We start from the raw sequence: 26,941 nt of genomic DNA on the forward strand, positions 1-26,941 counted from the left end.
TTGACCTCCATACAAAAAAATATCTCACGTCGTTACCTTATTTTTCTTCGATAGATTTTGGGCGGAGTAAAACCTCTCGCTTCGCCTCTTCCTATCTGATGTAGCCAAGGCTCAAAACTGAACTGTGGCAGAGAAGAAAGAGAAGAGGTGAGACGGATAATTGGGCCCAAAATCTGTTCTCCAGCAGGTGGCATTTTTCGTTTTTGCTCACACGGTGAGATTAGTATTTGTACGGTGGTCAATGAGTTTTGAATTTGGTTAACAAAATAATGTAATGGCTTATTTTTTTTACATTTATTTGATCGAATAGAAATGTCGCAATCATTCGGTTGTTACGAGTGTATGGATATAACTAGGACGGACTCGTGACATCCTGGCAACTTTGAGAAAAAAAACACTTGAAATTGTCTGGTAGTCACTATTTAGTCAAACCCCGCCCATTTCTACAATGTATCTACTTAAAATGTGATTTTAAACTTAACCTTAATGACATTGCTAACCTAAACCAAGACCAAAAAGCAAATGTTTGTTTTCATGATTTTTTTTTTTTTTTTTTGGGGGGCTGTGGTATTTAGTGGAAACCCGTGTGCCTGTTCCCACGCATATCTGCCTTCTCGTTGGCTATCATGGTCCCACCTGAATTTGCCTCCTTGACAACTGCCTTCCATTTTTGAAGAAATGTATTTTCATTGTTAGAGCCGGCACTAGAGTATCTGGTCAACATAAAGGATAATCTGTCGACTGTGCTAGGGTTTGGCAGATGCGTCCCAACAAGTCCAGGCGTTTTCGCATGCCGTACAACGTCACTTTAAATAGTCTGATCACTGCCACGCCCACTGTCCCGACTCCTACCCTTACCTCAGTGCTCCTACTCTACTCCCATTCCGTTTGTCCAAATAAGAAACCGGGCTAACCGACGCCGATTCCCGGCAAACATCTGCCATATTGCTCCGAGCATGTAAAATAACTGTTCCGGGCCCTCATCCCAACAAAAAGTAGAAGTATTTCATAAGAGAGAAAGTTCTACAAACCAAGGGGAAGCATCACATTTTCCGCGAAAATGCAGAAAATTGGAGATGATCGAGTGGCCGGATAATAATCTTCAATGCAGACTCCAACCAATTTTCATAATCAATTTGGATTATCGTTGATGGCGTCGTCGGCATAGAGCTCAATTGCTTATTCTATAGGAGACATACAGCAATATACCAGTTTCCGCCTTTTCACACTGCGGCGAATAGGCCTACCTGCGTGAAAGATAAAACGGAGGTAAGTTCCCATCGTTATATGGAACTAGATGTGATACGTTTTGTTTGAATTCTTGCCATTGTGATTTTAAAACGGGCTACGTTGGACTACTCACCTCGCATTGTTAGTATTTTAACATTCACTCTCCCTTTGAGAGTTAGTCCTCTGAAGATGCGCGCCTGTAATGGCTTTTCCGCAAACTTGTCACGCACTTGCCACACAGAGAAATATACTTGAATGTTTTCAAATAATTCAGGATGACAGAAACTCATGTCAACTGGAGTTTGTCCGAATAGGCTATGTGCTGATCTCGTGGTGATGTTTGTTTAGGAACACTGCGATAAATGAAGGTCATGGTTTGAAATGCCACGAACTATCGCACAATAACAGTTTGGGAAGAAGAAAATCGTGAAAACGAATGTTTTGGACGTCCTTGGTTTACTTTGGTTGTGTAGGAAATAACATATAACGAGCTATAACCTACAGATGATGAAACGTAAAAGGTCCCACACCCTAAGGAAAGTTACCGGAAATGTTTAGAAGGGTGTGATTGCGGCCCGCAATTCGGAGCGTTCCTTCATTCGCAGGAACCCCTCTTTATTGGGTCCAATTCTATTGGTCAATTTTTAAGCTAGGACTCCGGTACAGTAGCTGGCGGGAGGCAGCGGGCTACACCAGTAGCTAATTAGTTAGGACACAGGTAGACGGTGACCTTCGCCCCCGCCTTCAGGGGCAACACCTGTAGGTAGCTAGGTAGCTAGGACCATTGCTGCGGGAAGGAGGGGTGCTGCAGCACCCCCTGAAAGATCAGAACAAAACAATTATAATTGAAAAAGTATTCACAGAAGTAGTGCACTCGGCCTTATATGATGTCTGTAGCACGGGCAACACTTTTTTTAGCATCTCTGCTTTGTGGTATAATTCATGTGCAATATTTTATCATAACTTAATAAAACAAATATTTCACTTTCTACATTTGCACACACTGTACATATATTTTTCTATTTTCCTTTTCTACTGTTATTGACTGTACATGTTTTTTTCACCTTTTATTTAAGCAGGTAGGCCAGTTGAGAACAAGTTCTGCTACCTGGCCAAGTTAAAGCAAAGCAGTGCGACAAAAACAACACACGGGATAAACAAATGTACAGTCAATAACACAATAGAAAATATGTATACAGTATGTGCAAATGAAGTAAGGAGTTAAGGCAATAAATATGCCATAGTGGTGAAATAGTTAGTTTAGAAATTAACACTGGAGTGATATATGTGCAGATGAGGATGTGCAAGTAGAAATACTGGTGTGCAAAAGAGCAGAAAAAAACATATGGGGATGAGGTAGGTAGTTGGTTGGATGGGCTATTTACAGATTGTCTGTGTACAGCTGCAGCCATCGGTAAGCTGCTCTGACAGCTGATGCTTAAAGTTGGAGAGGGAGATAAGTCTCCAACTTCAGTGATTTTTGCAATTCGTTCCAGTCATTGGCAGAGGCCAAAGGAAGTGTTTGCTTTGGGGATGACCAGTGCAATATACCTGCTGGAGCGTGTGCTACGGGTGGGTGTTGCTATGGTGACCAGTGAGCGGGGATTTACCTAGTGAAGACTTATAGATGACCTGGAGGCAGTAGGTTTGGTGATGGATATGTATTGAGGGCCAGCCAATGAGAGCATTCAGTTTGCAATGGTGGGTAGTATATGGGGCTTTGGTGATAAAACAGATGGCACTGTGATAGACTGCACCCAATTTGCTGAGTAGAGTGTTGGAGGCTAATTTGTAAATGACATCGCCGAAGTCCAGGATCGGCAGGATAGTCAGTTTTACGAGGGTGTGCTTGGCAGCATGAGTGAAAGATGCTTTGTTGCGGAATAGGAAGCCGATTTCTAGATTGAATTTTGGATTGGAGATGCTCAATATGAGTCTGGAAGGAGAGTTTACAGTCTAGCCAGACACCTAGGTATTTATAGTTGTCCACATATTTTAAGTCAGAATTCTCCAGAGTAGTAATGCTAGGCGGGCGGGCGCGGGCAGCAATCGGTTGAAGAGCATGCATTTAGTTTTACCAGCGTTTTAAGAGCAATTGGAGGCCACGGAAGGAGTGTTGTTGTATGGCATTGAAGCTTTTTTGGAGGTTTATTAACACAGTGACTAAAGAAGGGCCAGATTTATACAGAATTGTGTCGTCTGTGTAGAGGTGAATCAAAGAGTCACCCGCAGCAAGTGCGACGACATTGATGTATACAGAGAAAAGAGTCGGCCCGAGAATTGAACCCTATGGCACCCCCATAGAGACTGCCAGAGGTCCAGACAACAGGCCCTCCGATTTGACACACTGAACTCTATCTGAGAAGTAGTTAATGAGCCAGGCGAGGCACTCATTAGAGAAACCAAGGCTTTTGAGTCTGCCGATAAGAATACGTTGATTGACCTTGGCCAGGTCAATGATGACGGCTGCACAGTACTGTATTTTATCGATGGTGGTTATGACATCGTTTAGGAACTTGGGTGCACCTCAGCCACGCTCATGACCAGCTCGGAAACCAGGTTGCATAGCGGAGAAGGTACGGTGGGATTCTAAATGGTCAGTGATCTGTTTGTTCACTTTGCTTTCGAAGACTTTAGAAAGGCAGGACAGGATGGATATAGGTCTGTAACAATTTGGGTCTAGAATGTCTCCCCCTTTTGAAGAGGGGGATGACCGTGGCTGCTTTCCAATCTTTAGGAATCTCAGATGATATGAAAGAGAGGTTGAACAGACTAGTTATAGGGGTTGCGACAATGGCGGCGGATAATTTTAGGAAGACAGGGTCCAGATTGTCTAGCCCAGCTGATTTGTGGGGATCCAGATTTTACAGCTCTTTCAGAACATCAGCTGTCTGGATTTGGGTAAAGGAGAAGCGGGGGGGGGCTTGGGTCAGTTGCTGTGGGGGTTGCGGTTGGTGTAGCCAAGTGGAAAGCGTGGCCAGCTGTGGAGAGATGCTTATTGAAATCCTCGGTTATCGTGGATTTATCGGTGGTGACAGTGTTTCCTAGCTTCAGTGCAGTGGCCAGCTGAGAGGTGCTCTTATTCTCCATGGACTTTAGTGTCCCATAACTTTTTGGAATTAGTGCTGCAGGATGCAAATTTCTGTTTGAAAAAGCTAGCCTTTGCTTTTGTAACTGACTGTGTTTTTTGGTTACAGACATCCCGGGAAAAGTTCCATATTGCGGGGACTATTCAAAGCTAGTGCAGTGCGCCACAGGATGTTTATGTGCTGGTCAAGGGCAGTCGAGTCTGGATTTAACCAAGGGCTTTATCTGTTCTTAGTTATACATTTTTTGAAAGGGGCATGCTTATTTAAGATTGTGAGGAAGGCACTTTTAAAGAACAACTAGGCATCCTCTACTGATGGGGTGAGGTCAATATCCTTTCAGGATACCCGGGCCAGGTCGATTTAGAAAGGCCTGCTCACAGAAGTATTTTAGGGAGAGTTTGACAGTGATGAGGAGTGGTCGTTTGACCGCGGACCCATAATGGATGCAGGCAGAGGCAGTGATCGCTGAGATCCTGTCTGAAAACAGCAAAGGTGTATTTAGAGGGCAGGTTGGTCAGGATGATATCTATAAGGGTACCCATGTTTATGAATTTGGGGTTGTACCTGGTAGGTTCCTTGATAATTTGTGTGAGATTGAGGGCATCTAACTTAGATTGCAGGACGGCCGGGGTGTTGAGCATATATATCCCAGTTTAGGTCACCTAACTGTACCAACTCTGACGATAGATGGGGGCTATTAATTCACATATGGTGTCCAGGGCACAGCTGGGGGCAACAGTGAGACTTATTTCTGGAGAGATTCATTTTTAAAAGTAGTAGTTCGAACTGTTTGGGCATAGACCTGTATAGTAAGCCTGCAGAGTTCTGTCCATCTCTACAGTAGACTGCAACTCCTCCCCCTTTGGCAATTCTATCTTGACGGGAAATGTTGTAGTTGGGGATGGAAATGTCAGTATTTTTGGTGGGCTTCCTAAGCCAGGATTCAGGACATCAGGGTTGGCGGAGTTTGCTAAAGCAATGAATAATGTAAACTTAGGGAGGAGGCTTCTGATGCTAACATGCATGAACCCAAGGCTTTTCCGGTTACAGAAGTCAACAAATGAGAGCGCCTGGGGACACACAGGGCCTGGGTTAACCTCTACATCACCAGAGGAACAGCGGAGGAGTAAGATAAGGGTACGGCTAAAGGCTATAAGAACTGGTCGTCTAGTGCGTTCGGAACAGAGCGTAAAAGGAACAGACTTCTGGGCGTGGTAGGATAGATTCAGGGCATAATGCATAAACAAGGGCATGGTAGGGTGCGAGTACAGTGGGGGTAAACCTAGGCATTGAGTGACGATGAGAGAGGCTGCATCTCTGGAGGTGCCAGTTAAGCTATGTGCGGTCTCAGCATGTGTGGGGGGTGGGGCAAGGGAGCTAACCGAGGCATGTAGAAAAGGACTAGGGGCTCCGCAGTAAAACAAAACAATGAGAGCTACCCTAAACAACGGTATACAAGGCATATTGACATTAGAGGGAGGAATAAAGCAATCACCGATGTTGATTGGGAGGGCTAAGACAACAATGGGTAAACATCTAAGACAACAACATGGGTAGATGGCGATGAATGGGTAGAGAGTGTCAGTTAGCTACACACGGCCTAAGTTCGAGGCTGGGGCCGACAGATAAACAAAATTAAGTACCGTGTTAATGAACGCGTTACTCTGTTGTGTTTGTCGCCCTGCTTTGCTTTATCTTGGCCAGGTCGCAGATGTAAATGAGAACTTGTTGTCAACTGGCCTACCTGGTTAAATAAAGGTGATTTTATATATATATAAAGCATAAATTGGGAAAAAAAACACTTTTTCAAACCTCACCTCAAACTTGTATCTCAGCCCTTTTAAAAAATGCTTCCTATTTCCTCTTAGAAGATGATGTAATCTCCCCTAGGAAGGTGAGCTGTCCAATCAGTCTACTTGCACAAATTCATATAAAAAATATAGAGATTACATCATTTTCTTGTTTACAGCCATAGTTAAAACGCCAGCTAAATTCCACTTGACAGCTGTCGCGAGTAAACAGTAACTTAGCTAGCAAGCTAACTTTGGGTATCGGATTTAGTTGATTTCGCTAGCAAACAAATTACCTGCTAGTGTTTTGTATTTGCTCACCTTCCTAGGGGAGATATATATTTATTTTTTTTTTTATATGAATTTGTGCAAGTAGACTGATTGGACAGCTCACCTTCCTAGGGGAGATTACATCATTTTCTAAGAGGAAATAGGAAGCATTTTTGAAAAGGGCTGAGATACAAGTTTGAGGTGAGGTTTGAAAAAGTGTTTTTTTCCCAATTTATGCTTTGGCCACATACAAGTATAGGATGAGTCAACAACATTATTTGGATATGGGTTAACAGAATATTAACTTAAAAGTAATTTTCACTGAGCAGTTACTTTGAACACGAGCATGAAGATGCCCACATTGGGATGCTTGAGGGGGTGTGTTCCTACAGGTGTAGGAAAGCCCAATTGCAGGAACATCCCACACTGCAGGCCTCAATCAAAATCCAATCAAATTGTATTTGTCACATGCTTTGTAAACCACAGGTGTAGACTAACAGTGAAATGCTTACTTACGGGCCCTTCCCAACAATGCAGAGACAACAATAATAAAGATAACATAAGGAATAAATACACAATGAGTAACTGTAACTTGGCTATATACACAGAGTACCAGTACCGAGTTGATGTGCAGGGGTACGAGGTAATTGAGGTAGGTATGTATATATAGGTGGGAGTAAAGTGACTAGGCAACAGTATAGATAATAAGCAGTAGCAGCAGCGTATGTGATTAGCTTGTCAATGCAGATAGTATGGTAGCTATTTGGTTAACTATTTAGCAGTCTTATGGCTTGGGGATAGAAGCTGTTCAGGTTCCTGTTGGTTCCAGAGTTGGTGAATCGGTACTGCTTGTCGTGCAGTAGTAGAGAACAGTCAATGACTTGGATGGCAGGAGTCTGACTGTTTTTAGGGTCTTCCTCATACACCGCCTGGTATAGAGGTCCTAGATGGCAGAGCTCGGCCCCAGTGATGTACTGGGCTGTACGCACTACCCTATGTAGTGCTTTGCGGTCGGATGCCAAGCAATTTCCATACCAAGCGGTGATGTAGCCATTCAAGATGCTCTCAATGGTGCAGCTGTATAACTTTTTGAGGCTCTGAGGACCCATGCCAAATCTTTTCAGTCTCCTGGGTGGGAAAAGGAGTTGTTGTTGGTGTGTGTGGACCATGTTAATTCCTTAGTCATGTGGACAATGAGGAACTTGAAGCTGTCGACCCGCTCCACTATAGTCCTGTGGAGGGGGCGTGGTCTGCCCTCCATTTCCTGTCCTCCCCACTGTGACTCTACAGTTCTGTAGCTTAGCATCCGCTTCATCTGACCACTTCTGTATTGAGTGCATCACTGGGACTTCCTGTTTGCTTATAAGCAGGAATCAGGAGGATGGCGATATGGTCAGATTTGCCGAAGAGAGGGTGAGGGAGAGCCTTGTGTGTGGAGTAAAGGTGTTCAAGAGTTTTGTCGCCTCCAGTTGCACAGGTGACATGCTGGTAAAAATTAGGTTAAATGGATTTCAGTTTCCCTGCATTAAAATCACAGGCCACAAAAAGCACATAACATTGTTTCCTCTCTCTACTCTGTATTCAATCAATTCATCTCATTTCACCCTCTGACTACAATGTTTCATTTTGCGGTGTTATTTGTGAAGTTTCCCTCCATGTCCTTTGACATTGTAAGTAAGTTCATAAGTCACCTGGAGGGTAATGGAGATTCCAGGATCTGCTGTTTTAAGCAAATGTGACAAACACCATGCATATGCGTGCTATACTGACCAACTACTCCATCAATTAATTTAGTGGCATACTATTGTCAGTATGTTTCCCATACATACTCTACTGTTAAATTTTTTATTATTTTTTGAAATCCAGCTTTCTCTGAAAACTGCAAGAATGGTTCTTCCTCCTGTGCAAACAAAGGCAGGCGCCAGAGCGCCACAGCCCTATTAATTCACAGTAAGCATAGGAGTGTTCAAAGTCCATGCATGCAGTCCCTGTTAAACAATCAATCAACAGACAGGAGACGGGCACTGGGTGTCACACAGTGACTGGTTTGTTCGGAGCATCTCTCTAGTGTAGCTGGCACTGAGGCTTCCCTATGTGAATACTGTTAAACCCTTTTGTACCAAGAACTGTCATCGTAAGTGAAAATAACCCCCCCCCCTAAAAAACAAACAAAAAAACAAACACAAGGCATCTCCTGTGCCTAGGATTGTGTAAAAAGTGTGATGTTGGGCACAGATCTGCTCTCTCTCTGCATTAATTTGATAATCTGGCTTTGCACAACTATCAGTGTCACAGTCGGTGTGTGTTCTAAAATAACCAAGCGGGTAGTCTTGTCATGCTGGCCTCTTGCCCTCTGACAGACTTAAGACACAAAGGTGACTCAGTAAAATGAGAATCAGGCCCTCTTGTTTACACGCCATTTCTAACAAAACGAGTAAACCTGCCAGTAATGACAGTAGCAGTGATGTCATAGTGGCTTTGAGTCTTTCACAGCATATCGCATTGCCTGTGTTGTAATTAAACCTACACAGCATCTTGCCCACTCAACTAGTATCAATGGCTGCATCTATTCCACAACAGCTGCTCTGCACTGTCAAAGCTTGTATTCAGAACGCTAATGGATTCATCTGGGGAATGTCAGGAAGTCCTGCAGTAGGTGTTTGAAGCATCTGTAGATTGTGTTATACATTCTTATACACCAGGCCAACGCATTGTTGGAAATGTTGATGGGTCAGATAAGGTTGTCAGTGTATTAAGTGTCACCAGCTCGCTCATGTTTTCATGGCTGAGTGACTATGCAAATATGGATGGATGCACCAGCACACCAAGATCAACATGACATAATAATCACATCACAAATTATCGCATAAAAGTTATGGATGCAAATAGTAATCCTCTTTCACCTAATGATATTTAAACAGTAGCTAGTTAGCTAAATAAAACTGTCTGGCTTGCTAGCTGGCTAGCTGACTAGGCAGGCTGAGGTAAATAAGTACACTAGCTAACAACGACAGTCTAAAAACAGCTTAAATGATTTATTCCTCTTTAACAATATTTTCTTATAAAGACATGTATGTTTAAGAAAGTGTTCTCTTTCCCGTCATTTCGATCCTTTGAAGCAGCAGGTTGTAGGCAGGTTGTCACCGTTAAAAACACCAACCGTCCTTGGAGAGCAATTCTGAGGTAATAATTTTGCGCGGACTGAAGCGAAATGGAACTAGAACTCCCCGCGTCCTCCATCCTTCCGGACCGCTACGAGGGCCAAGCAACCAGCATAGCAACGGACGCTTTGGTTTATTACGTAATCCGGTCAGAATTTTGCAAGTTCTAGTAACAGCCCTAGCAACAGAAGCTACAACTCATCAAATACCATTGTGAAGCCGGGGGGATACTTTTTTGGCAGGGGGACACCATTTGGCATGATACCCCCACATTTTAAATTCACTAACACAACAATAAATTCCGTACAAATATTTGAGGCAGCTTTCCTTTACTTGAACCGTTTTGGATGTTATTTTGGTATGTTATCTAACAAAAATGTCTTGATGTCAGACTGTACCTGACACCAAAAAAGCCTTGTCCCTTTACCCCTTTGTTTGAATCTTTCTTTCTTTCTCAGAATGCTGACCTGGCTTAGAGTGCTTAGTGACTGGATCTGGCAGGACCGGTTGTGGTTCCCAGCGGGCCTGGGTTGGGCCAACCTCAAGGACCGGGATGGCCAAGTCTTCGCTAAAGGAAGGGATCTCTGGGTCATCTTCCCCATCGCAGTATGCTTCCTGATTATACGACAGATATTTGAGAGGTCAGTACTCCAGGCCCAAGACCAAGAATCCTTTGGGCCTTGGTCAGAAGTAGGAACCCCCTATTCCAAGGGAATAGGGTGTCATTACCTGCCCCTCCTCATTTTGCAATGGCCTTGCTATGTTCCATTAGTTTGCTGTTGTTTTTAACCAGTATTGCTCAAATCTCGTTTTCCTGTTCATCTTGCCTTGTTGACTTGTGTTCACTACAACCATCATAACTGATTTACAGTCCTTACAACACTTTCCTCTCCTCCTTTGCTTCCTCTGACTATCCAGGACCGTGGCCGTTCAACTTGCCTCTTTACTTGGAGTGAGGGAGAAACCGCGTGTCAGAGCTGCTCCCAACACCACACTGGAATCCTATTTCTGCAATGCATCAAAGTTCCCCTCACAGGTAATTGCACAGCATAACTGTAATGCTACATACTGGGGTCAAACGCCAACACCTTCCTAATCCTACATGTAGGAAACTACCATACAGTTCCACTGACCAAATCCAAATGACCACACAGTTCAATAATAGCTCACACAAACACTGCACAACTCCTTAGTCAAATCCATGCACGATTACTACGTTAAATCAACCATTATTTAAAGTGCATTCAAAATCGCAGCACACTTTACAGTAAAACAATAATTGAAGGAGACAGTAGTACATAAGATTTTAAAGGGATAATCCACCCCAAACCATTAATTAATATGATTAACTGTGTTAAATAACACTAATATGTAAAAACAATGTTTTTTTGTGAACACATTTTGTTGTTATAACAAGGCTGGTAGCAATGTGAAGGTCATTGGAAATCTGCAGTTGAGGTCGAATACAAAACATGGCTCTCTCTGGGCTGGTTGGCAAGCTAGTTAGCGAACGTAGCTACACTACACACAATAATACCAAAGTCAATATCAGTAGGTGAAGTAGCTAGCTAGCTGTAAAATCCCTTGAACAAACGAGTGCAGAGTACATTGCTATGGCAACAACAGCCGTTTCCCACAGACGCACACGACGCATTGCAAGATGGTACTTGGAGAAACTGAGGGTGCATTCGTAAATTCACTCTGGCTATCAACTCCGGTTTCAGAGCATTCTCGTCTGGGTGTGCCAGGGAGCAGAATACCTGAGGAATTTGCAAACGCGCAACACTCGTTGAATACATTGAATACGATGGGTGTCAGTCAACGTTGTTGGCAACAACAACAACAAAAAATAATTGTTGCCAGCAGCACAGTTAGTCACCAATGCTCTAGATAACATGTAGACAACCTAACCAGCTCGGCTAAGGTGAGTAAAATGGTCAGAGGGAGGTGTTCTCTCATTCGTGTCTGGAAGTAGCTAGCAATCTAGACAACTTCAGTATGTTAGCTTAGATGCTTGACTGCCTTTGTGAGGTCAGAACGCTCAGATCAACCCTACTGGACAATCTGACAACCCTCTGAATTTTCGAAAGCCCAGAGCGCACTCTGAGCACACTCGGGTACTCCACAGTGACTTTAAGAACAAACCCTGAGTTGAATCATTTGGGACACTGTTTAGATTGAGCACATCTAAGCGAAATATATTATGTACTTGGTCACGTCAAGAACACATCCGTCCGTTCATATCGTCAAGTATACCAACCCATACCATCTATTGGCTGATTTGGCGATCTGGAGTGCAGGTAATTATTTTAAAAGCGTGAACCAGGTAGCTATGACACGTTCCTACAGGATTTCCTGATTTCACAGAAGGACCACATAGAGGTTAAGTCATTGTGTGATCTGGAATGACTCATAAGAGCCTGTTTCTGTAGCATAAGGCAGCTTGATGTACAAGTTCACCCCCTGAACAGGACGTTAGTCTAGTTCAGGGCCTTACCCCTTATTTGCAGTCTGGACTCCCAACTTTAAGATCTCAGGGCAGACACTAACCACAAAGCCACTGCGTTGGTACACTAATGAAACATAGGCCTTCACCCAATTGACAGGAGTTTCATGTTTGTATTTGTTTTGAGGGGGGGTAGATTATCCCTTTAATTTAAGTGTATATTGCTCTTAGCTCTCGTTTCTCTCTGTCAGAGTTCAGTGGAGGAGTTAACTAAACAGTCGGCCTGCTCGGTGCGGCAGGTCCAGAGGTGGTTCCGACGGCGGAGGAACCAGGAACGGCCGAGCCAGATCAAGAAGTTCCGGGAAGCCTGGTACCCTTAGCAGCCAAGTGCAAACCCACAAGCTTTATTTTTCTGTCTGTGGTTATACAGTCAGAGGCTACACTCATTTCTGTATTGAATATGGTTGAAATCAATTGTTTTAGCAAAGAAAGTATAGTACCGCTAACTGAAATTAATAGTAGCGGAGCAGATGAACATGGTTGAATGGAACTTGCACTTGCCCACATTTTAATTAATTAAACAACCTTTTATTTATTTATTTCCGATGTGGGCGTATTTCTACTGTGTAACATGTTATGTCCCTTCTGTAAAAGTACCTCCTATTGTCTTTACCGTGATTTGACGTGAGTCTTATTTACCTGATCAAAATATAAGCTTCCTTGTATAGTTTTACAGGCAGTTGTAGCTTATGTTTTACTTTGTCTTGAAGGAGCCATAGTTTATTGGCGATCTGTTATGTGAAATTGTTGTGAGCTGTGTGAAATTGTGTTCTGTTCAAATGGGGTTTTTGAGGTTGCTGTGCGTTCTCTTACAGTTGGAGATTTACCTTTTACGTTCTTGCTTTCATTGCTGGCCTGGGTGCCCTAATTGATGTGAGTATCACAATTTACTGTTGGCATATATTTTCTCGAGCAATGCTTTGCCTTTGTAACGTTTTATACATTTGCGTGTGCCATTTTGTGTTTGACACTGAAATCTCTTCCTAGAAACCATGGTTCTATGACATGGAGGAGATGTGGAATGGCTTCCCCACACTGGTATGTACATTCTGTGCCACCTTTTTTTCACCCGCTTTTCTATAAGACTGTTGGTCTCTAAATTTGAATTGGTTTTAAAATGTTTAGTTGGTTTAAAATCTTTACAAAGTCAGTGTCTGCCACAATATGGGAGAGTCACAAGCAAATGATTTTTCAAAGGTTCCCAGTACATGATGCTTGTTTATCAAATTCAATGAGCTGCCTGATTGAAGATTCCAGTTTGGTATTTCTAGATACCTTTTATGAATGTTATGAAAATGTAAGCATGCAATATACTTTAAGTAGCTTTAGAAGTGTCTGCTAAATACCATGGTTTTTAGATTCAATGTTTGTTCTTCCCTCTTATAGCCACTGCTGCCTTCTCAGTACTGGTACTACATGATTGAGTTGGGATTCTACATCTCGCTACTATTCAGTGTGGCAACGGATGTCAAGCGCAAAGTAAGTGGAGCCTAATTCAGAAACATCGACAATTTACACTCAGTACCATTACAGTGGTAAGAGGAGAGATTGTTGTCAAGAGGGCAGAGAGAGCGATAAAAGACAGCTAACCATATCTTGGCAAATGTCAGTTAAGGAATCACAACTAAGTTATGGAGGGAGGGGTGTTATTTTGTCTAGGGAATCTGTGGGTTAATGTGTGACCGGCACACTGTGGAAAGGTATGGCAGTGGAGACTGATTGACCATGTTCTCCAGACGTATTTATTTTCCAGCCGGCGAGTCCAAATGAAAGGGGGCAACTCTTCAAAACAGTTAGCAGACTTGTCTGAAATCCAGTCCTGTTTGTCGGTTGATTTGACAGACACAATGAAATAATGGGGCCAATCCAAAACAATGGTGTCATTAAGTTAGCTGTAATTGCAGTGGAATTCCAAATTGGGCTTGTTTGTTTTTTGTTCAGTTTTTTTTGTTGTAGGGTTTTTAGTTGAGTTGTAATTGTAAAGTGCACATGGCTACATGCACTCAGTGTTTCCATTTATGAAAATTGCACATTAATAAATCAGCGTCAGCCTGTATGACTTCCCAACTATCTGTTACATGTCTCAAGTAGCCCGCGAAAGCCAGCCTGGATAGAATGCACGTATGTACTAATTTACCATGTGCAAACCATGGTGAAACTTGCACTTCTGTAAAGCTGAGATAATTGGCTGGTGAAACTTGCATCCAGCCAACCAGAAAAGCAAGGCAAAGCCATTCAGGCATTCTTGAAAGTCAAGACAGTCTTTGTCCTGCAAAGAAACATTTGTTTTTAGTTGCATTTTTTAAAATTGAGCAAACAGTAGGCATTTAGAATTCAATGTGGTGACGCTTTATAACCACGTGCCATGCATAGGCCTACCTTCAAAATGATTCTAATCATAATTTATTTGAAAACAGTTTCCATTACCATTTGTCACGAAGAAAGTTCGACGAAAGAAAAATCAACCCGTCGAACAGATAAAAAAATTATAATTTCTCCTATAGCTGCCGTTTCCATGACACATTTTCGTGACATTGACTTTGTCGAAAAAACCTGGATCATTGGAAACATTTGAGAGCTACATGACTCGGTGTTGAAACCAGGTGTCTGTAACCGTAGCTTTAGGTGTCCCTCCAGACATTTAAATCTTTGAACGTTTTGCTGATATTCCGCAGTGTTAAAGCTCTAATTTAAAATAACTGTAGTTCAGAACGACGCATCCAAAAGAAACTCGGATGATCAAGTTACGAGCGAGGAATGTCACGACCATGGTGGTGCCATATCCATCAGAACCAGTTTCAACAAGATTTTAAAAGGAACTACCACCACCTCTGTTATGACTGAAGCTGATGTGCAGTGCAGAAAGTAAACTAAACATTTGCATAACTGACAAACTCTCCCTCTCTCGCTCTCTTCAAGGATTTTAAGGAGCAGATTGTTCACCACGTGGCCACTATTCTGTTGATCAGTTTTTCGTGGTTGGTCAACTATATCCGTGCCGGGACTTTGATCATGCTGGTGCACGATGCCTCAGACTACCTACTGGAGGTAGGTATTTCCCCAACAATGCAAAACAATGTCAAGCAAAAAGGCATCCAGCTATTTCACCATTACAGTCCTAAAGAAAGTATATCCATTCCATGATAAGTATAGAAGAGTGAGTGTTATTTCTATACAGAAAGTCATTGTATCATAATAATAAATGGTGCATATAGAATTTCTACTCACAGAACTGGTCATACTGTTAAGCCTGCCATCTAGAGGAGAATATAGGAAACAGCAACTATATTTGTTATTTATTTATTTTTCCTTATTTTTTTTTCTGTTCCTTTTAAGTCAGCAAAGATGTTCAACTATGCAGGATGGAGAAAGACCTGCAACTACATCTTCATCCTGTTTGCAGCTGTGTTCATCCTTACCCGCCTTGTCATACTCCCCTTCTGGTAAGACGCTCAGATCTTGGATGACACTCATCTGCCTTCTAGAGGCAGTTTCCCGGACACATATTGAGCCTAATCCTGGACTAAGAAGCCTTTTCAACTGAGCTTTTACATTGAGCTTTCTTTTTAGTCCAGGACTAGGTTTAACCTGTGTCTGGGAAACTGCCTCTGTATGTGTGAAGTATTATTTTCTGTCCGTGATACAGGATGCAATGCATTCTAGTGATTTGCTTAAGTCTTTGTCAAAAATCCTTTTGACTGCTAATGTAGATCCGTATTGACTGGATCTGTCTGTTTCTTCCCCCAGGATCATACATACTACGTGGGTGTACCCATTGACCCTCTATCCCCCTTTCTTTGGGTTCTACTTCTTCAACGGGCTGTTGTTTGTGCTGCAGTGTCTGCACATCTTCTGGGCTGGCCTCATCCTGCGCATGGCCATCAAGTTCCTACCTGGAAATGTATGTATTCCCAAACCTAATCACTATAGGGTGGTTTCCTGGACAGAGATTGAGCCTAGTCCAGAGACCTATACTACGTATGTGGTTTGAGGAGTTAGCAAGGTAACTGCGTTCAACTCGGGGTAACCGGTACTACGAACGTGGCTCACCTTTTAGCCAGGTACATTTCTATGGCAACGAATACTTCAGAACTAATTTGCTCCCGGGCAGGTTAACTCAGGGCTAACTCTATTTATCCTGAATGAAATGTCTTGAGCTGCGAGTTGAGGACAAATAAAATCATATTACCTTTCGCAAAGGTTGCATCATCATCATCATCACCTTAATTTAAGTAAGACAACTTATTAAATATTTTATTAGCCAAATGTTTTTTTTGTGTTCAAAAATAGTCGTGTTAAAAATACCTAGCACATTGCACATTTAGTAATGACAGAATGCATTTGAATCTTCACGTATAGTCAAACTTGTGTGCAAATCATTTTATCGATGGGAATGGAGAAAAAGGTGCTCAAACTACGTACGTAATATAGGGCTCTGGAATATGAAGCTAACTGAAGCTGGCTAGCTTTAGAAAACCCTAATGCCCCTAAGGACTAAAAAGCAAACTCAATGGAGAATTTCCTTTGAATGTGCTTTTTAGTCCAGGGTGAGGATTAATCTGTGTCTGGGGAAACCCCACCCCTATATCAAACTGTTCTGAGCCTGACTGTTCTGAGCCTGACTGTTCTGAGCCTGACTGTTCTGAGCCTGACTGCTCTACTTTCTATCACCCAACTGTACATGTAAACCTACTGTTTGACATCACCACTCAAACTCAACGTTTACTTACAATTATTTTGATGTGGTTGTCTTACCTAGCTAACTTAAACCTAGAGTCCTCCATTGAAACAATAACAAAGCGACACCCCGCCTCTGTTTGGTACAAAGTTTAGGGATGGGCCTGGAGAAATGTAGCCACTCTTAAATTCATAGACTGGGCTATGGATGCAAGGACTGACCATCCATGCTATAATTGTTTTGCTTTTTAACCATGTTTATTACTGTTTGTTTACATTTAGATTGCTTATACACATTCGTGTGAAATAAGCTTGTATTTTGGGTTCTAATGTGGTATGGACAGTTGTCGTGGAAATTTCCTGTATTACCAAATCATGAGAGAGCAAACCACACACAAGTCAGAGTATATTATAAACTCCCACCTTTAATTATATATGAGCTTCACCATAGCCCTGTGACTCTCGGATCAATTCAGTGTCTATAAATGAATTCTCTGAGAGTGATTACAAAACAGTTCTTGGTATAATTGATAGCCAAGACACACCCATCTAAACTTACATGACAAATAACAGATCTTAGGAACATTACACAGAGAAAAAGGAGAAAAAGGAGTATCCCATAATTTATAGCATTAGCTATAAATTATTGTTCAGTTTGGTCCCCTTAAACGAAGTTCTTATCTCGTTCTTGGTACCACTTAGGACCTAAACATTACCTCAGCCAATGGCATATATCAATTGTCAATTTTAGATACTCCCATCAAAAATACAATCCCTCCTGGACAAGATCTAATGAGAGGAGTGACTGGCACACAGACATTGTGGAGCCACATAACTGATTCCCCATTAATCACACCATCCCTTCACATGGTTTAGGAATAGTTACAGACACATTCACAGATAAGACAAACCTGACCTCTCCCCTCTCTGGGCCCCAAGTAACTTTACCCACATAAGCATGCTTATGAACATTAATAAAACATCTTATTTATCAATGTTACCTAAAGGATTCTGATTCTGACACAACACAGTTTAACTAAGCTCATGAAGCATTTATCAAATAAAACAAATTGAATACAATTTTATTAGTCACATGCGCCGAATACATCAGACCTTACAGTGAAATGCTTACTTATGAGGCCCTAACCAACAATGCAGTTTAAAAATATAAAATACGAATAAGAAGTAAAAGTAACAAGTAATTAAAGAACAGCAGTAAAATAACAATAGCGAGACTATATGCAGGGGGGTACCGGTACAGAGTCAATGTGCGGGGGCACCGGTTAGTCGGGGAAACCTGAGGTAATATGTACATGTAGGTAGAGTTATTACGGTGACTGTGCATAGATGATAACAGCGAGTAGTAGCGGTGTAAAAGAGAGAGGGGGGGGGGTGTATATACAGTGCCTTCAGAAAGTATTCCCACCCTGACTTTTCCCACATTTTGTTGTGAATTTTTAAATGGATACAATTCCGAATGTTGGGTCACTGGCCTACACACAATACCCCATAATGTCAAAGTGGAATTATGTTTTTGGACATTTTTACAAATTCAATTAAATTTCAAGCAGACATTTCTTGAGTCAATAAGTATTCAACCCCTTTGTTATGTTATCTCACTCTATGTGCAATAATAGTGTTTAGGCCTCCTGAGTGGCTCAGTGGTCTAAGGCACTGCATCACGGTGTTAGCTGTGCCACTAGAGATTCTGGGTTTGAGTCCAGGCTCTGTCGCAGCTGGCCACGACCGGGAGACCCATGGGGCAGCGCACAATTGTTCCAGCATCGTCCGGGTTAGGGGAGGGTTTGGTCGGCAGGGATGTCCTTGTCCCATCGCGCACTAGCAACTCCTGTGGGGGGCCAGGTGCAGTGCACGCTGACAAGTTCGCAAGTGTACAGTATTTCCTCCAACACATTGGTGCGGTTGGCTTCAGGGTTAAGTGGGCATTGTGTCAAGGAGCAATGCAGCTTGGTTGGGTTGTGTTTCAGAGGATGCGCGGCTCTTGACCTTCGGCTCTCCCGAGTCCGTACGGGACTTGCATAATAGTTTAAAATGTTTCCATAGCTACCTCATCTCTTTTTAAAATTTATTTTACCTTTAAATAGGCAAGATCAGTTAAGAACAAATTCTTATTTTCAATGACTGCCTAGGAACAGTGGGTTAACTGCCTGTTCAGGGGCAGAACGACCTTGTCAGCTCAGGGGTTTGAACTTGCAACCTTCCGGTTACTAGTCCAACACTCTAACCACTAGGCTACCCTGCCGCCCCACACACAAAATTATCTGTAAGGTCCCTGATTTCATACCCAGATTCAACCACAAATACCAGGGAGGGTTTCCAATGCCTTGCAAAGAAGGGCACCTATTGGTAGTTGAGTAAAAAAAAAAAAAAAAAATCTCAACAAAGATACAGGCATCCTTCCTACCTCAATTACCGGAGGAAAGAAGCCGCACAGGGATTTAAATCAATAAGAGTTTAATGGCTGTGATAGCAGAAAACAACTGAGGATGGATAAACAACATTGTAGTTCAGGGATGGCAACTTTGATGGGGGTGGGTTCCACAAAAGAACAGAACTCATGAAGAGTGGCCGCAGTGGCCCACCACCTTGCAAGCAAAACATTTTCTTGACAGCAAAGATACACCAAAAAAATTCTAAACTTAATTTCCTGCAATTCTGCACATTTTGCCATGGGGCAAAGAGAAAATGTTTGTTTTGAAGCAAGTTTGATGCAATTGTAAAAGTTTTGTCATGGGCCAGGGAACAAAATATCAGTTTTACAGCTGATGTCCTGCAATTCTACACATTTTGCAATAAGGTGCGGTTATTAATATGATAACTGATGATCAATGGACCCCACCCTGGTCGGTAATTTTACCATGCTCACTACAAGTTTAGATAGCTGGACGCTAGACTAACATACCAATCTTTTTTTTTTAAAACTTTATTTTAATTGGTCCATGGGCCTACAAAAAGGCCCCCAGTTGCCCATCCCTGTTGTAGTTACTCCACAATACTAACCTAAAAGACTGAAGACTGTTTACATTAAGGCACTAAAGTAAGACTGCAAACAAATGTGGCAAAGAAATCAACTTTGTCATGAATACAAAGTGTTATGTTTGTGGCAAATCCAAAATAACACATCACTGAGTACCTCTCTTCATATTTTCAAGAATGGTGGTGGCTGCATCATGCTATGGGTATGCTTGTCATCAGCATACCCATCATTTTTTTGGGGGGGGGGGTGAAAAGGAATTGAGCTAATCACAGGCTAAATCCAAGAAGAAAACCTGGTTTAGTCTGCTTTCCAACATGCACTGGGTGACAAATTCACCTTTAAGCAGGACAGTATCCTTAAACACAAGGCGAAATATACACTGGAGTTGCTTACCAAGATGGCATTGAATGTTCTTGAGTGGCCTAGTTACAGTTTTGGCTTGAAAATCTACGGCAAGACTTGAAAATTGCTGTCTAGCAATGATCAACAACCAATTTGACCAAGCTTGAAGAATTAAACAAATAATTATGTGCAAATATTGTACATTTTGTGGGCAAAGCGCTTAGACTTACCCAATATGTATTCAATGTATAATTCAGGCTGTAACAACAATGTGGAATAAGTCAAGGGATGTTAATCATTTTTAAAGGCACTGCGACTTAAAAAAAAAAACGTATTACCTTTTGTTATGGCATAAACACAACCAGTCATGTTTTCTTCTGTTTTCTACCCCCCCACACACACTATTTATTTTGCCATACCCATATTTTGCCATACCGCCTTACTTTCACCCCTGATTGGTGCTAGTAGCCTAGTCAAGGATGCGTCAATGCCTAGTCAAGGATGCGTCAACTTGAATTTGTAGGTTTAAAATATCCCTCTAGTGGTTGACCTACTTTAATTGGTTGGTGGATATAAAGACTGTGGTCACCAACCTTTTATGAGTCAAGATCATTTTTTGAGTCAAAAGGCAAGCTGAGTTCTACCACTCAGATAAAACATGTTTTTGACGTGTTTAAAATAAATAATGTTAAGTCTATGCAACATTAACCTATTAAAAACATTACTGTAGCAATGGGTTTGTTCAGTAGGCTAGATTAGATAGATAGATAGATTACCACCATATGTTGGCTATGCTTGAATTGCCCTGCCAATGCATTGTTCTCCTCTGACCATTTTTGTTTGATATATTTCAACATTGGAGGTAGGCTACATGATCACATTGGTAATAGATCAGTTGTTGTTTTGCTTGTGAGGCACGGCTGAGTGAGCATAAATTTATTACCATTTGCTTGTTTTTATTTTACTGGGTTGATGGCACCTGCCTCTGGTCAGTCTCAGCGGGGGGAGACCGCAAGAAACTGAGGGCCGCTCTTCCTTTCCTCTAATGCCACCGACCAAAAAAGGGGACACGGTCTTCTTATTGTTCAATCTAGTTATTTCCTTTAGACTTTGCTGAGGCTAATATGGTTGTTTTTGTCTGTCTACATGGTGTTGTTTAGTAGGGCTACTTTGTCTGTATAATTATTCCATTACTGTCGCGATGCTTGCTTGCTAGTAGTGCTGACCATGACAAAGAAAATACATATCTAGACACACCCTATGATTGAAAAATATATATATTATATGTAGGTTACTGCGCTTGTCTGATGTTTTAAGCACTGCGGTTAAAAATGATGACACACAAATGACTAAAGCAGGAGCCAGAAAGCAATATATCCTTAACAGAAGAAGGGAAAAAAATGTTACACGCTACTCCTCCCACCAGAGCATGTGAGCTGAGTTGTGATGTTGGAAATCCCGCTTCGTGGAGCTGTGCACAAGCTCCTTTCCAACCGCTCTGCTAAAAACCACTCCGCGCTCACCGTAAAAATAAAAATAAACTGCACCCATCTATTTTTGTGACTACCTGGAGCTACCATTTGGTTTTGAAGCATTTAAACCAAACCGTATGGATTTGAATAAAAATTATTTGAAAAAGATGACTACATGTCATATTAAATAGGTCAGGAGCCAGACAGGGAGCCTAAAGAAGGAACGAAAATGAATTATTTTGGCTTTATTTCAAGGCTATAGCCTACAACAAAATACTTTGAAGCATTTTCAAGTGCGACACAATAGGCTGGTAAGGACATAGGGCACTCTGCATTTAAACATTTTGTTGTATTAAATGATTATAGTCTGTAAATTGTGCTAATAGGCTGTGACTTACTTATAAGGAAATACAAATTAAATGAAAAATGACTTGCTAGTGCCTTTTGAATTCATTTTTTAGAAACACTAGTTTGGCCAGTCTGGCTCATGTGATGTTCAACACCCTTTTGGCCACTCTTACCAGGCTGGTCAGAGATGTAGAGTTGTTTATTGTATTTTTGTATAGGTAGGCCTGACGGTTTTTAGGCAAAATAGCCCTACCAAAATGGAAAGCTTGAACGTGGGAATATGCAGGGCCTATTGGTCCAAAATAAATTTTGGCCTATTGTAAATATAATAGACCAAAAATGAATGACATGTTTAAGAGATCTGATTTCTTGTTTCTAAATATGTTGCTACAATGACACACTTGGTGATCTACTCGCCTTGTTCCTTTCTTTTAGCATCTGCATGTAGTAAGTACGCCATGCTGCTTTCAGGATATGTGTCTTTTTCAGATTCCACAATAATTCTTTAGTTGTGGACACGACATCAATGCACTCCCTCTCTTGCTGTTGGTCCTCATCTTTGTAAGTCACCTTTTAGCACCTGTGTGTTTTATTGTGAAAATATTTAGCGAACTCCATGACAGTAGCTAAGGCATGGAGCTATTAGCAGCACACAAGTAGACTACAAATGCATGCTGGGGGGGTCATGACTTGTGCTGGTGAAGTGAGTGCTACTGGAGTGAAATTGGAGCGGGCGAGAAGGCCGACACTCCGGTCTCCAGTCAAATCAGGTGTGTGTCCTTACTCAAAATTGACAGGAGCGCTCCAAACAAAAGACGATGAATAAATTGACAACTCGTAAATGGAATGAAATAAACCACTTCTCACAAGTGTAGCTTAGGTTGTGCACTCTGCAAACAACGTGTCCACTCCTGCAATGGTAAGATTGTTGTAATAATGCATTCAATATATTAACAGAAATTGCCGTAACCAAACATTGTAGAAATGATGGGAATTCATGGTAAATGTACTACTGGTGATACTGGTGTGCCTTCCCCACGGCCTCCGCCTGTCTGATTGACAGGCGGAGACAGGTGTGAATCAGACCGGTGTCTTGTGTGCAATACATTTTTTAAATATATATATATATAAATTTGCCACTGTTCAACTAAAATCTTGGTCGACCAAAAGCCTATCGATCAAACAATCGACCTGTCGACTAAATGGGGTCGGCCCTACTTGCTAGTATAATTTATTCTCTCCCAGGCATGTTTACGGAGCGACGGGTCTTTCTAAAATACAATGACTCATGTAGATTGTACAAATGTTGTGGTTGACTTATAGTCTACAGTTTCAAAGTAGCCTTTAACTTGACGATCTAAATACACATCCCCATGAAGCTGATTGGTTGGTATGCAGATGCTGCATGGACGTTCAGAGAATATGCGCAAAGTCGAGTCCTGCACATGCGCAGAAGAAGCCCCGGGACCTCCAGCTGCTAGGAAGCGGGGTCCAGAAAAGTTGTCTCTGCAGCCTCGAACCTAATTTGACCTACATTTTACAAAATTACCTAAATGTACTCTCTCACTCCCATCAGGATATCGTTGAGGATGAGAGGAGCGACAGGGAAGAGACTGAGTCAGACGAGGAGGATGATGACCATGAGAAAAGGGAGAAAACAAAAAATGGCTTTGTGCAGAATGGCAATGGCCACACGGTGCTTAACAACAACCACCACCACAGCAAAATGGAGTAATTTGTTACAGAGACCAAGGAGGATGTGTCAGGAATGGGGAAGAAGAACTCCCATGTGGCCCAGGCCATGAGGCCAAAGTATGGCAGAATGGATGGTGGAAAAGCCACACACAAACACACGCACACACCACTGAATGATATATACACAAATAATGCTAAAGATCACACTCCTTACAAGGCCCAGATGGGTTTCACTGCTCTGTAGATCACACTAGTTGAAGGAGGGAGGGGAGAGTTCAGGAAAGACTGCAATGGACCCAAACACACAGTAAAACTGTGTGCATGGTCTGAGCTGTCCAGTGCCTTAGCAACAAACTGTTATTCCCTATCATTTCTATCCATCCCCCTCTATTTCTTACTTTTCCGAGTCCTTACATTGCAAATCATTCACTAAGGCAGGGTTTCCCCAAACTTGGTCCTGGGTCCCCGCTCTGAGTATTGCTGGACTTAAACTTGACTGTTCAAATGCTGCCTTCTCAGTACACTGACACCCTTCCCAAATAATGACACACTGCGGTAAATGACATGCAATGTGCCAACACTTAAAACTGCCAAGAGAGATGAGGTGCTCTTAATGACCACAGCATGGTACAGGTCAGTAGAAGTGTTCAAATCACCACATCAGACCACTAAAGCATACTGTAGCGATAATGGAAAATTAGTCATTGGTTTTTGCCCCTGCCATTTTGTTATTGGATCAGGCACTACTATTGTTGCCATGGCATTCTTATTCAACCTGGAATGTGCCATTGTTGTTAATGTTCTTGGTTTAAGATTTTGTTGAAAAAAATATGGAGGTTAATAATTAAGTTGTTTTAATGGTTTAAAAGCTGACGAGTTGGGTTTGCATTGTGTGGATATTTGTCTTAGTTTATGCCGGTCTCCAAATGCAATGGCTCTTGGAGAGCAGAAAGCATACAGCTTGAAATAATACTTTTTAAATGTTCATGTTTTGAAAATAACTTTTTAGTTGTCAGATTTGATTTTGTTTTATTTGTTTTATTTTAAAAGTCCAGTCATTTATCCAGACACATTTCAGAGAAATGGTCCAACTTACCCAAACCAGTCCAACACTTAATTCAACCAGACTGGAGGAGAATATATTCATTAAAATCTGTTTTTTTTCTTCTGCCCATTCATCCAAGGAGGCACTTTATGGGTTTCAGTTATGGGTCAGCATAGACCCAATACAACATAAAGCAAAATGACCCGTCCAGGCCATACAGTGAGTTGGATTATGATTGGGGTTTACAATTACACTACAGTTTTCATTTCCTATTTATTTCATTTTCATGGAGTCCTTTTCCATTTCTTTGTAAAGCGTTTGGTTCAATTCATTAAGTTTTTAAAATAAAATGGACACCAAAGTATGTTTTAGTTTTGCCTGTGCCTTATGTTACGTGTAAAATAATATATATATATATATAAAATCTCTCACCATGTCTCTTTTTAATTTCCTGTCAACCATCTTGCTCTATCTTTCTTTATTCAACTCTCCAATATGGATTATTTTTGTCCCAAGTGACACCCTATTACTACCTACATAGTGCACTACATTTGACTAGACCCAAATGGTGTGCCATTTGGGATGCATATGATCTCCCTGCAGTGCTGTAACAGGTCCTTTGTTCCCCTTCACTTCATGTCTTATCGCAAAGACCTATCCCTATGACCCCTCCCTTTTCCCAAAAAATAAAAAAGCTTCTCCCCAACTAGTTTCTTATTTTGTCACGTTGCAAAGATATAAAGGTTATTGTGAATTTAATGGTCGTCTCCTGTGATTATTTCTTTATGAATAAGTTTTGTGTCTCTCTAGTTCAAAGCAAAGTACAAACTGTAGAAATTGGGTAAGATGAGTGAATGGTCCCGTCTGCGTTCCATTCCTAATTCCTCGTACTAATTATAGTGTCACTTCCATTGTCCTAATGCGGTCCTGCTACAGTCATATCAGCTGGGGGGTCGCATCCTTCTCAAAACCCATTGGAAGAGCCGTGCTGCTGCTCCGGTTTCAACTGTTCTGCCTGCAGCTATGGAATCCTGACCTGTTCACCGGACGTGCTACCTGTCCCAGACCTGCTGTTTTCAACTCTAGAGACAGCAGGAGCGGTAGAGACACTCTGAATGATCGGCTATGAAAAGCCAACTGACATTTACTCCTGAGGTGCTGACTTGCTGCACCCTCGACAACTACTGTGATTATTATTATTTGACCATTCTGTTCTAATCTTCACCCGGCACAGCCAGAAGAGGACTGGCCACCCCTCATAGCCTGGTTCCTCTCTAGGTTTCTTCCTAGGTTTTGGCTTTTCTAGGGAGTTTTTCCTAGCCACCGTGCTTCTACACCTGCATTGCTTGCTGTTTGGGGTTTTAGGCTGGGTTTCTGTACAGCACTTTGAGATATCAGCTGATGTAAGAAGGGCTTTATAAATCAATTTGATTTGAAGAGAAGAGAAGGTCAGAGGGGAGGTACCTCAGGAAGAGAAAGCCAGAGGGTTTTGAGAAGGATGCAAGGAGCGTGACCGTGAGGAGTATGCAATTGAGATTTTTCCAAATTAAGGTGACCCCCCCCCCCCCAGCTGACATGACTGTAGCTGGCCCACATGAGGACAATAAAATAAGCTGTGGTCTTTAGTGAAGGATCACTGCTGCCTCCGCCTTCCCAATCTTCTCTTACTAGTCCTCCATACAGTTTGTGGATCAAATGATCTTTTTCACTAAGCTCATCCTCCAGCTGGCTCTCTTATTCTGTTGAACCTAAATGCTAAGCAATTGAGCCTGGGGACGAGGTCACTTATCCACCAACATTACTGCCCCCTTTTCTACCTACTTTATTTGTATTTGGGCTATTTCAGACATTTGAATTAGAATGGAGGAATTAATGAATATGCCTTTGGCCATGTTATTCTGGGTTTGTTTGCATGACCAAACGTTACTGTTCCTTTGAAGATAAGAGTAATGTTTCTCTGTTGGTGGTGGCTCCAGTAGTCTTAAGGATTAGGTATGCACATAAATGCTAAGGAGTCAGTGGGGCAGGTAAGACACGTTTTGGATCCTTAGGCTAGGCCTGCCTAACAATGGTATAGTCAAGTATGAAACGCTTGTCAGCATTTGAGTGGCAAATTGAGTAGATGCCGATCTAGCCAAAAGATAGTGGTTGGACTATTGAAGAATATTGTTTTGATATTGTTTCTTATCCATATGTCAATGAAACTAGATACCATACTCTCTCTTACCTCTCACTTCCTTTGTTTGGCTGCAGCCTAAAGGCCTCAGTTAATTGCATACGATCGAGATCACTTCATGCCGGCACCCTCAGCCTCTACT

General features: G+C 41.9%; 1 protein-coding gene across 1 annotated transcript; it reads left to right on the forward strand.

Moving 5' to 3' along the window:
• Positions 1-809: 809 nt before the first annotated feature.
• Positions 810-25,382, forward strand: LOC124012557 (ceramide synthase 2-like). Its single transcript, XM_046326326.1, has 11 exons — positions 810-1,269; positions 9,999-10,181; positions 10,459-10,576; positions 12,238-12,356; positions 12,862-12,919; positions 13,034-13,084; positions 13,433-13,525; positions 14,966-15,094; positions 15,383-15,489; positions 15,794-15,947; positions 23,460-25,382. The coding sequence occupies exons 2-11, from the start codon at positions 10,000-10,002 to the stop codon at positions 23,616-23,618; spliced, it is 1,170 nt and encodes a 389-aa protein (XP_046182282.1). The 5' UTR covers positions 810-1,269; position 9,999; the 3' UTR covers positions 23,619-25,382.
• Positions 25,383-26,941: the final 1,559 nt, after the last annotated feature.

The sequence above is a fragment of the Oncorhynchus gorbuscha genome, linkage group LG24 (assembly GCF_021184085.1).
Source record: "Oncorhynchus gorbuscha isolate QuinsamMale2020 ecotype Even-year linkage group LG24, OgorEven_v1.0, whole genome shotgun sequence".
NCBI lineage: Eukaryota > Metazoa > Chordata > Actinopteri > Salmoniformes > Salmonidae > Oncorhynchus > Oncorhynchus gorbuscha.

Bases quoted from the DNA above. Each gene is read 5' to 3' on its own strand.
- LOC124012557 (XM_046326326.1), top strand. From the start codon at position 10,000: ATGCTGACCTGGCTTAGAGTGCTTAGTGACTGGATCTGGCAGGACCGG. The intron at 10,577-12,237 runs GTAATTGCACAG...TCTCTCTGTCAG, and splicing joins CATCAAAGTTCCCCTCACAG to AGTTCAGTGGAGGAGTTAAC. The intron at 15,490-15,793 runs GTAAGACGCTCA...TTCTTCCCCCAG, and splicing joins CTTGTCATACTCCCCTTCTG to GATCATACATACTACGTGGG.